Genomic DNA, 11,270 nt, shown 5'->3' on the forward strand with positions numbered 1-11,270 from the left:
TCATTAGAAGTTGTAGTGGTGGTGTGGTAGTTGTATGTTCGGTAGAAGTTATAGTGGTGCATGTAGTGGTGTTTGGTTCAAAGAAGTTATACTGGTGTCTGCAGTGGTTGTAGCCTCAGTGGTAGTGCTGGCAGTTACTGCAGTAGTCTATTCAGATGCTACAGTGGCTTTTGCTATGGTGGTAAGTTTGGTAGAACCAATAGTGGCAGCCAGGGTGGATGTAGGTTCATTAGAGGTTGTACTGGTGGCCATGGTGATTGTAGGCTCGGTAGAAGTTATAGTGGCCCTGGTGGTTGTGGTCTCAGTAGTAGACCTAGTGGTGGCTACAGTGGTTGTAGGTTTATTAGAGGTTGTAGTGGTGGCTCTGGTGATTATAAGTTCGGCAGAAGTTATAGTAGTGGCCATGGTGGTAGTAGGTTCAGAAGAAGTTGTAGTGGTGACTGTGGTATTGTACATTCAGCAGAGGTTGTAGTAGTGGTCATGGTTGTATTAGATTCAGTAGAGGTTGGAGTGGCGGCCATGGTGGTTATAGGTTCAGTAGAAGTTACAGTGGTGTCCAAGGTGGTTGTAGTCTCAGTGGTAGTGCTGGCAGTTATTGTGGTGGTTGGTTCAGATGCTGTGGTGACTGCTGTTGTGGTGATAAATTCAATAGAGATAATAGTAGTGGCTGTGGTGGTTGTAGGTTCAGTAGAAGTTGTAGTGGTGGCCCTGGTGGTTGTAGGTTTGGTAGACATTGTAATGGTGTCCATGGTGCTTGTAGACTCATTGGTACTGCTGGGAGTTATTACGGTTGTCAGTCCAGATGCTCAGGTAGCTACTGTGGTAGCTGTAGGTTCAGTAGAGACAACAGTGGTGGCCGTAGTGGTTGTAGGTTTGGTAGCAGTTGTAGTCATGGCTGTGGTGGTTACAGAATCAGTAGAGGTTGTTGTGGTGGTTGTAGGTACAGTAGAAGTTGTGGTGGTCTTGGTGCTTGTAGTTTCAGTAGAAGGGGTAGTAGTGTCTATGGCAGTTTATAGCCTCAGTGGCAGTGCTAGCAGGTATTGCAGTGGTCAGTTCAGATGCTGAGGTGGCTGCTGGGGTAGCTGTAGGTTCCGTAGAGACAACAGTGGTGGCAGTAGTGGTGGTAGGTTTGGTAGCAGTTGTAGTCATGGCTGCGGTGGTTACAGAATCAGTAGAGGTTGTAGTGGTAGTTGTGGTGGTTGTAGGTACAGTAGAAGTTGTGGTGGTCTTGGTGCTTGTAGTTTCAGTAGAAGGGGTAGTAGTGTCTGTGGCAGTTGTAGCCTCAGTGGCAGTGCTGGCAGGTATTGCAGTGGTCAGTTCAGATGCTGAGGTGGCTGCCAGAGTAGCTGTAGGTTCCGTAGAGACAACAGTGGTGGCCGTAGTGGTTGTAGGTTTGGTAGCAGTTGTAGTCATGGCTGTGGTGGTTGTAGGTTCAGTAGACCTCACAGTGGTATCTTTGGTGCTTGTAGCCTCAGTGGTAGTGCTGGAAGTTATTGTGGTAGTCGGTTCAGATGAAGTGGTGGCTGTAGTGGTTGTTGTCGGTTCAGTTGAGGTGGTATTGGTGGCCGTGGAAGTTGTAGGTTCAGCAGAGTTTGGAGTGGTGGCCATGGTGGCTATAGATTTGGTAGAGCTGATAGTGGGGGCCTGGGGGTTGCAAGTTTGGAAGACTCTGTGGTGGTTGCAGACTCAGGGGTCGTGCCAGCAATTGTTGTGAGAGTTGGTACTGATGATGTGATGGCAGCTGTGGTGGATATAGGTTCAGTAGTGGTGGCTGTGGTGGTTGTAGGTTTAGTAGAAGTTGTGCTGGCTGTGGTGGCTGTAGTTTCAGTAAAAGTTTTAGAGGTAGCCTTGGAGGTTGTAGGTTCTGCAGAAGTTATGGTGGTGGCCATGGTAGTTGTAGGATCAGTAGATGTTGTAATGGCAGCTGCAGTTGTACTAACCTCAGTGTTAGTGCTGGAAGTTTTTGTGTTAGTGAGTTCAGATGATATGATGGCTGCTGTGGTAGCTGTCGACTTAATAGAGAGAGTACTGGTGGCTATGATGGTTGTGGGTTCTGTAGAGGCAGCAATGGTGCCCATGGTAGTTGTTGCTTCAGTGGCTGTGCTGGCAATCTTTGTGGTAGGGAATTCAAGTGAATTGGTGACTGTAGCTGTGGTTGTAGGTTCAGTAGAAGCAGTACTAGCGGCTCTTGTGGTTTTCCCCTTAGTGGAATTGCTGGGAGTCACTGTGGTATTTGGTTTCGTTGAAGTGTTTGCTCCTGCCATTGTTTTATGTTCAGTAGAAGTGGTAGAAGTTGTAGTGATAGCACTAGTTGGTTCTGTTGAAGTGCTAGCAATGGTCATAGTGATGGTAGTTGAATCAGATGTTGTGGTTGAATCCATTACAGTAATAGGTACTATAGTTTCAGAACTAGTAGATGAGCTTGTCCCATTGTTTTGAGGGAGCTGAATAATGGATGCATTATTATTTTTCCTATTATACACTAGACATTCTATGAGTACTCCGATGGTGATTGTTAGAGCACAGGCTAAGAGACAAGCCAGGAAGATTCTCCAAAGAGACCAGTCACTGAAGAAATTCCATGTTACCTGGAAAGGACTTACATAAGATTACTACAAATGAAACCAAATGTTTCAAGCAAAACTAATGCTTTCAATAATCCTTTTTATATATAAATCATTTCATTTAAAGGATGTATAAACGTAAGAAACTATCTTAATAGTATCAGTAAGAAATAGTGACTTAAATTTCAGTTTTTATTTAGGAAAAGACTTTGTCCTTATACTGTATTTAATATAGGAACAAAGAAACTTTCGCTGTCCTTATACTGTATTTAATATAGGAACAAAGAAACAAACCTTTCCTGCTTTCTTTTCATAGGCTGCATTTCAAACTAAGAAAAATATTAAATGTCTTCTTGGAAATTCCTTTATTCTTTCCACTGTCAAAAGAACTATCTAAACATATGTGGATGCCTGCTGTAGACTGATTTCAGGGACTCCAAAGATCTGATTAAATTTTCTTCCACTTTGGGTCTTTCATAAATTTGTCTGCATTGGAGCCTTCTACTTTAACAGCATTAATTAAAGCCTTATCAAATTTTCTGGCTAACTTTTCATACCAGTTAGTATTTAGCAGCATGAAATTCAGGGCTAAAAATATTTACAAAATCCATTTTCTGCTACCACCAGCTATTTTCACTTGATGTTTCTACGATCCTAGTCTTTCATCTATAAAAATTTATATAATAAAATAAGAATAAGGAATTAGTATCAGTAAATTTACTTTTGTAAATTCTGAAGTATCATGCATACATGATTTGTTATTGTAGAGGAAATACTGCATAGTATTAAAACATGTAAGTCTTGAGATCAGAGAGCCTTGAATTTAAATCCCACACCTCTAATATCCTGAGCAAGCTTCTTAATTTGTCTAATTATCAGCTTGACTTATATCAAAATTGATGATAATAATATCTACTTCAATGTGTTGTTGAGAAAATCTGAATAAGAAATATCCTCTATAGGGGCACCTGGGTGGCTCAGTGGGTTAAGCCACTGCCTTCGGCTCAGGTTATGATCTCAGGGTCCTGGGATCGAGTCCCACATTGGGCTCTCTGCTCAGCAGGGAGCCTGCTTCCCTCTCTCTCTCTGCCTGCCTCTCTGCCTACTTGTAATCTCTCTCTGTCAAATAAATAAATAAAATCTTTTAAAAAAAAAAAAGAAATATCCTCTATAATAAAAAATATCCTCAAAATATCTTTTGCAGAAGGCAGTACACTGTAGTAATTACAAGCATAGGTATTGGAGTCTAACAGATTCAGGTTTAAATTTTAACTCTACCTTTCACTGGATAGATGTTGGCATTTGGAAATTAGCATTATGCAAAGCCTTGATGCTCTCACATGGATAACATCATCTATTTCATAGGGTTGATATAAATGGTAAATAATGAAACTGTATGGGTAACATTTTCCTAGCACTTACTAAGTATTCAAAGAAACATTTGGTTTCTCTAGTTAGCTCATTATTATCCCTATTCCCTTGACTGAAAAAAGACTAAAAGAAACACAGAGTAGAAGTCTTTACAACATGCAGAGTAGCTCTTAAATGTCCCAAAATATGAGACTCTGTTTCAGACAATAAACCCCAGTTTGGGTGTTGTGAGTGATGCTCACAGGCAATCAGGAGCAGTGCAAAGGCACTGAGTACCAAGGCTCAGGGAATTCAGGGCACCAAATAAGAGAGCGCAAAGATAAATGGTATCTCTTGCCTCATGTTCTCTAGGCCTTAGAAAGAAATCAAAGGTGAAGGAGAGGAAGGCCTATACTCATTTCTTAGATTGAAAGGCAATTACCATTATTTTTTGTTTAAACCTTTAAAAAGAGGAATAAGATTAATAGAAACTAATCTAAAACAGACTTCAGACCTGTGTTCCAGGAGCTATTATTGCCACTAACTAGGTATGTTACAAACATTAAAAACTTCCTGGACTACCGTGTTGCCCATCAATAACTAAGTAAATGTATCTAAACTAACTTTCAGCTTCTGGAATCATCAGAGACACATTCTCTAAGTAATTCTTATATATAAAAAGCATTCTTCCACAATGTCTTTTGACATAAGGGGTTTATCTTCTCATAATTTACCACAGTTTCTTCAAACTGTCTCTACAGTAGGATTAATCTAATTAATTAATTAATTGATCAGGGTATAGTCCAGAGTGAGAAGCACTCAAACTGACAAGCATCATCAGCAATCATCAAAAGTAAGTTTTGCCTTGCACGAAAAGATCAGACCTCAATGTGAAAAAAAGAATAACAAACGGAATCAGGAATATAGGAAATCCACTTTGGGAACCAACCAGAAGTGATGCTAACTGGTTTCTGAGTCAAGGTTGAAAACACATGAGGTCAAAACCAGAAGGCTAAGAGAAGGCCCGCAGTTAGGCTCAGAGGCAGGAAGGGAAGGAGAGTAAGACCCACAGACTAGGTCCTCAGAGCCTTAACACATGACTTCATCTTCCACGGAGCAAGGGTTAAAATGTCTCACTGTCAGTGCAGTTGTTGACATCATCTACTCAGCCTTCCAAATAAGGGAGCCCAAAACTTTGCTTTATTTCCTTCCTTTGAGACTCATATATTTTCTTTAAACTCTGTATATGTTCTTTTATTCCATCAAGATCATTAGCTCTTTAAATGAAGACCTCCATAAATCCATCTCTTTTGCATTCCCTCTCAGTGACTTTACTGAGTTCAAAGAATGTTGTAGATTTCCAGAAGAATGGTAATAATGTTAATGATTGGATGCTTTTCCTCCAAAATATTATTAGATCAAGAGTATTTCCATGTTGATTACATCATAACCTGGAGAAACAGTGTTTCCCCAAACATTACCTGACAATGTTGGAATTCTCTGTTTGGAGATTCTGAGTGTCCAAGAGTCCCTGTGTTAGTGCAGACACCAGTTAAATCAGTACCAACATCACCAATTACATCAGCTGATGTTGGAAACTGACATGACGAACTGTGAGCTTCATGGTTTCTTGGGTTGAATGACTATGCATAGAAAAGAATGGAGAAAAAAAAGAAGCTATTGTATTTGATGCCTAAGGCAAAATACTCTGACAAATATAAATCAGACTGTTGAATATTATGACATATGTGACCAAATAAGATCATTTGAAACCTGATTAAAGAACAAAAGAATATATTCATATTATTCTCAAAACATGGAAATCTAGTTATGTCATCCTAAGTTATATTTAATTATTTTATAAAATTATTGAAGCAAAATCCAGGAACAAGCATTATCTTTTATCCTCATCATATTTAATACATTTGTTAAATATCATTACATTGCAAGTTAGTATAGGGAGATCATATTTTTCAAAGTCCCACTATTAAAATTCTAGAGACCTTAAGGCTTCTTTTTCTTTTAATTATGTTATAAGATGTGGTCCATATACACAATGGACTATTACTCAGCCATCAGAAAAGATGAATACCCAACTTTTGCATCAACATGGATGGGACCTGGGACTGGAGGATATAAGTTGAGCAGAGAAAGTCAATTATCATACAGTTCCCCTTATTTGTGGAACATAAGGAATAGCATGGAGGACATTAGGAGAAGGAAAGGAAAAATGAAGGGGGACAAATTGGAGTGGTGATAGAGACCTTAAGGCTTATCAAAACAACTCTTTGGAGAAAACCAGTATCTACAGAGATGAAGTGAGATTCTGGATTTAGTAAACTGCAAAAAGCCACTTCTTCCACTGCAATTAAACAACAAAACAAAACAAAGGGAGAGCTTTGAAAAAATTGAAATTAGATTATCTAAAATTAAAAAATAGATAAAAAATAAAATAAAATTTTAAAAAGGAAGGAGCTTTTCCAAAGTGATCTAACATCATAGACCATCTTCTTGTCTGGGGGCATTTGTGGATTCTGAGTATGAGCCTGAGGTTCTGACTACCAAAAGAGGTCAACATAATTTTTGGTATTCATGTGAGGCTGACATAACATATTTGAAAATAAAAGAGCCCCAAAGCAAGGCCTTTTTAATGTTCTGGGATAGCTCCAGAGGCTAGGGGCCTGGGACAGAAAGGCAGAATAAAATCTATAGCAGTATGATAGTGAACAGAAGAGAAAATCATTCTAGAAGAAGGAGACTTAACTACAAACACAAGACTGGTTTCCCCCCTTAGGATAGTTGTCAGATATTGAGGCTTTCTGGCATAGAAACCTAACAGATAGTGAATCCTTTGAAGGTCAGTCTCTCAAAAATATAGGTACAAATATTCTCTAAACAAAATAGTAGTAAATTAAATCCAAAAATACATAAAAATATAAAAATTTCACAGCCACTTATGATAAAATTTCTCAGCAAACTAGTAATAGATGGATCTTCCACAATCTGATAAAGAATAGCTCCATGAAACTTAAAGCTAATGTTATAATTAATGATGAAATATTTCACGCTTTCCCCCTTAATTTGGGAAAAAATGCATGATACTCACTTTTATCACTTCCATTCAATATTACACTGGAGATCTTAGTGCATTAGGTTAAGAAAACAACATGTTTTAAAATTTGAAAAAAAGGATAATGATATAAATGAGTTTACAGAAAATCTGAAAGAATCTACAAAGAAATATAATGAATTAATGAGATCACTGGATACAAGGTAAGAATATAAAAATCAATTGGATTTCTATAAAATAGCAAGAAAACATTTGAAATTGAACTTAATATGCCATTTAAAACAACACAAAAAGCATCTAGAAATAAATCTAAACATAAAAGTACTTAATCTCTACATTAAAACCTCAAATCATTGTTAATAAAAATTAAAGAAGACCAGTATAAAAGAAAAAGCAAGCCATGTTCATGGATTTGAAGAATTTCGGTATTATGATATAAATTTTCACAAATTAAATGCTGATTCAGTGATCTCCCAGTCAAAACTGCAGAAGTATTTTAATAGAGATCAACAAGCTGATTCTAAAAATTTCTATAGAAATGCAAAGGATCTTGAATAGCAAAGATAACTTGAAGAGCAATGTTTAAGTACTACCAAATTTCAAGATTTATTATAAAGCTAGAGTAATCAAGACAGTGTAGTAGTGGTACAAGAGCAAATAGAACAATGGAACAGATAAGAGTCCTAAGACAGACCTACACATACATAGTCTTTTGATTTACAAAAAAAGCTTCATGTTCAGTAGAGACAAGATGACCTTTACATCTGTACAGCAAAAAAATCTCCATATTGAAAAACAATGTTTAACCCTACTTCCTGCCACATATAAAAATGAATTTAAATGGATCATAAACCTAAATGTGCAACTGAAATGATCAAGCTTCCAGATAAAAACATAGGACCTTTTTAACTGAGTTTCTTGACACTACAAAGACACAGTGAAAGACTCACAAGGCTAGAAGGTCCATGAAGAACATCTTCAGGGGAAGAGAGTGCTGATCTAGAATCAAGAGAACAATTTCTCTGCCTTGTAATTTCCTTTTTAGGGCATAGGGACAAAAATATTTTTCCTCAAGAAAATGTAATTTTCCATTCAAATCTGTACTGATCTCAGCACATTTCCATGGCTGTTCCCAATATCAAGGTCTTTAATCAGGCATGCAGTTACATAAAAGACAACCATAAATGCACAGCACTGAATTGTTTCTTCTAAAAATATAAACAATAGTCAAATAATATAATATATGATTAAATTCTAAATATTTAATCTGAATACAATTCTTTACCAAAAACAGAAATTCATAAAAAATTAAAGAGGCCAATCTGAAGGATTTGCTAGTTTGCTGCCCATGTCTAGACTTCACTCACAGGATTACCTTCTCACCTTCAAAGATATATAGAAATCTGGGGACCTGGGTGGCTCAGTGGTTTAGCTTTTGCCTTCGGCTCAGGTTAAGATCCCAGGTTACTGGGGGACGCCTGGATGGCTCAGTCGGTTAAGCGGCTGCCTTCGGCTCAGGTCACAATCCCAGCATCCTGGGATCGAGTCCCACATTGGGGTCCTTGCTCCGTGGGGAGCCTGCTTCTCCCTCTGACTCTGCCTGCCACTCTGCCTGCCTGTACTCTATCTCTCTGACAAATAAATAAAATTAAAAATATATATATTTTAAGATCCCAGGTTACTGGGATAGAGTCCCAGTCCCACATCAGGCTCCCTGCATAACGTGGAGTCTGTCCTCCCTCTCCCTCTGATCCTCCCACCCCCACCCATGCATGTGCACCCTCTCTATCTCAAATAAATAAATGAAATATTAAAAAAAAGATATGTAGATGTAGAAATCTTTCAGCTATGGCAAATCTACACATTACACTAAAAATCTAGGCAGTTAACACATAATCTATACATACATTTTAAAAAACGTAAGTTGTTGGATGCCTGGGTGGCTCAGTTGGTTAAGTGACTACCTTCGGTTCAGGTCATGATCCCGGAGTCCCAGGATTGAGTCCCTCACCAGGCTCCCAGCTCCACAGGGAGTCTGCTTCTCCCTCTGACCTTCCTCCCCTCTAATGCTCTCTCTCACTCTCTCTCAAATGGATAAATAAAATCTTAAAAAAAAAAAAAAGAAACATAACTTGTTAAATGCTATCAAATTTAAATTAATTGGCTTGTGCTTGAATTACAATAACTGTAGAGAATTATTTGAACAGGATATTAAATTTTACCCCCCAAATGATGAATACTAAACTAAATTTCTCAATTATGTATATACTGATATCCAAAAAAAATACAAGTTTTCTAATTGTCTAAGTAGTAAAAAGAATAGCTAAAAATTGGTTTTCATGTAAAACTTTTAGGAATCCCGTTTTAGGAAGAACCATGTTATAATAAAGAAATATTAGGATTGTACAAATATTGAAAACAAAATCCTGAGCCACCTGAAATATCACAGTGGTGCCATAATACTCACCAGCTGGTTTTCAGAATGTTCGATATTCACTATGTATTTCCCATGTTTTCTCTCCATTTTTGAACTGTCAGTATCACAAGCTACCAGAAACATTTTTCAGCCTGTCCATTGCCCTTTATACCTGCAATCATGAGAAATAATTAAGTCGATTAATATTAAATCTACTATGAGACACAGGTACCAGTGTGGATTAGACTAAATAATAAATCATTATTCTTTATGTGGGATCCACCTTAAAGGAAGAAGTGGGGCATTAAGCAATTAAGGGCGCAAGAAAATCAGGCCACCTCTACGATTACATTCTTAATATTACTCCACCAGACAGCCCACCTAGCCGAAATGGCAACCATACCACCCTTCCTTCTATCTCCTATCACATCTTTCACAGAACTTTCCCTTCTGACTTTACGAAGAGCCCAAGTCAGAACTCTGAAATAAGTGAAGGTATTGCTCCTTTACTTAGAAGACATGAACAGCTTTCCCCCATTATTGGCAACTACCACTGCTCCTCAAGTCTTGACCTTCTTGGGTTCCTTCCTGCTCAAAAATTTTTCCAATCTGTTCTCTGCTTCTGGGGAAAAAAAAATCAAATTAATCTAACTTGGTTTATAATACCCTTAAACTCTAATCGAATACAGATAGTCAATCTGATGAACAAACCTCTGGAAGTATTTCCACGAGGGTCCCTTTTCTTCTCTTCTGTGGGAACTATTTGGCATACTTAGCCAGAAGATTACTTCTGATTCTGGTTGCAGTTTAGTAACATGATACATGGGTTGGTGGGGCTCTTCAAACTTCTTCAAATTACATTCAAATGCAAAAGAATTTTTTCTTATTTGTAGAAGTAGCTTTGACAAGATCTAAAACACAATTGGGAAGAGATAAATAACATTTCTAAAGATATTTAATTATTTCAGAGACAGAGAGAGTGCACACGCGCATAAGCACAAGTGGGGAGAGGGGCAGAGAAGAAGCACAAGTGGGGAGAAGGGCAGAAAAGAAGCAGACGCCCCCTTGAGCAGGGAGCCCAATGTAGGACATGATCCCAGCACCCTGGGACCATGACCTGAGCCGAAGGGAGACAACGAAGGGAGCCACCCAGAAGCCCTGAGATAAATAATGTCTAATCTCAAAAGAAAAGTTATCAATTGGCTCCCAACACATATATCCAGGGACTCCCAAATAAAAAAGATGTTTGCAAAGAATACTGCTTAAATAACCTAAAATATCTAAAAAATATCTCCTCAGTAGTAATCCATCCATAGAGAATTTCTTGTAAACAAAGCAAGAAAGCACTTTGTTGTTGTTGTTGTTGAAAATGTCTCATGTGGCACTTTTTAATCTAGCCAGATTATCTGTCAGTTGTCAAAGGTAAGAATTACCCAATAATAGAACCACAAGAGGTCAAGAGATCTTATAGTTCAGCCTTGTCATTTTAAAGTTCAGCCTTGGAAATGTGTGTCCAGACAGGGAAAATGGTGAAACTAGTTTTATGGTGGAACCTGGCTTCCTTTCAATCCAATACCCTTTCCATAACTAGTTTGCAAACAGTGACTTCATAAGAAGATGGACAGTCTAGTAGGAAGTCAAGCAAATATCCTTTTGAAAACAAGTAAAACAAAGATTTCAAAGACCTGGAGTTGGAAAGGATGCTAGAGGGGATGCCTGTTATAAACCCAGAGCCATCTGAGACTTACTAACCAGACCTTTAGGGGCAGGATCTAGAAGTCTGGTTTTTTGGCCAAATGTCAAGTAATCCTTATCAGACAATGTTTGAGAAATATTTTACAAAACAATGATTCCAAGGGTGATTATGAAG

General features: G+C 38.1%; 2 protein-coding genes across 3 annotated transcripts; both read right to left on the reverse strand.

The window, feature by feature from the left end:
* Positions 1-978: 978 nt before the first annotated feature.
* Positions 979-1,685, reverse strand: LOC125081731 (cell wall protein DAN4-like). The gene has a single exon (XM_047696484.1). It carries the CDS (start codon positions 1,606-1,608, stop codon positions 979-981), a length of 630 nt encoding a protein of 209 aa, XP_047552440.1. The 5' UTR covers positions 1,609-1,685.
* Positions 1,614-9,569, reverse strand: LOC125082293 (cell wall protein DAN4-like). Of its 2 annotated transcripts, none has more exons than XM_047697754.1 (3): positions 9,452-9,569; positions 5,396-5,557; positions 1,614-2,588 (listed from the first exon to the last, which is right to left on the reverse strand). In XM_047697754.1, exons 1-3 carry the CDS (start codon positions 9,542-9,544, stop codon positions 1,614-1,616), a joined length of 1,230 nt encoding a protein of 409 aa, XP_047553710.1. In that variant the 5' UTR covers positions 9,545-9,569. The 2 variants fall into 2 exon arrangements, with proteins under 2 accessions (XP_047553710.1, XP_047553711.1); XM_047697755.1 differs by lacking the exon at positions 9,452-9,569 and adding an exon at positions 7,021-7,107.
* Between the last annotated feature and the right edge of the window lie 1,701 nt (positions 9,570-11,270).

The sequence above is a fragment of the Lutra lutra genome, chromosome 12 (genome assembly GCF_902655055.1).
Source record: "Lutra lutra chromosome 12, mLutLut1.2, whole genome shotgun sequence".
Taxonomy (NCBI): domain Eukaryota; kingdom Metazoa; phylum Chordata; class Mammalia; order Carnivora; family Mustelidae; genus Lutra; species Lutra lutra.

Excerpts from the sequence above, each read along its gene's own strand:
- LOC125081731 (XM_047696484.1), bottom strand. The coding sequence starts at position 1,608 with ATGGCCACCACTCCAAACTCTGCTGAACCTACAACTTCCACGGCCACC.
- LOC125082293 (XM_047697754.1), bottom strand. The coding sequence starts at position 9,544 with ATGTTTCTGGTAGCTTGTGATACTGACAGTTCAAAAATGGAGAGAAAA. Across the intron at positions 5,558-9,451 it reads AACATTCTGAAAACCAGCTG|TCATTCAACCCAAGAAACCA; the intron begins GTGAGTATTATG and ends TTCTATGCATAG. Across the intron at positions 2,589-5,395 it reads GAGAATTCCAACATTGTCAG|GTAACATGGAATTTCTTCAG; the intron begins GTAATGTTTGGG and ends AGTCCTTTCCAG.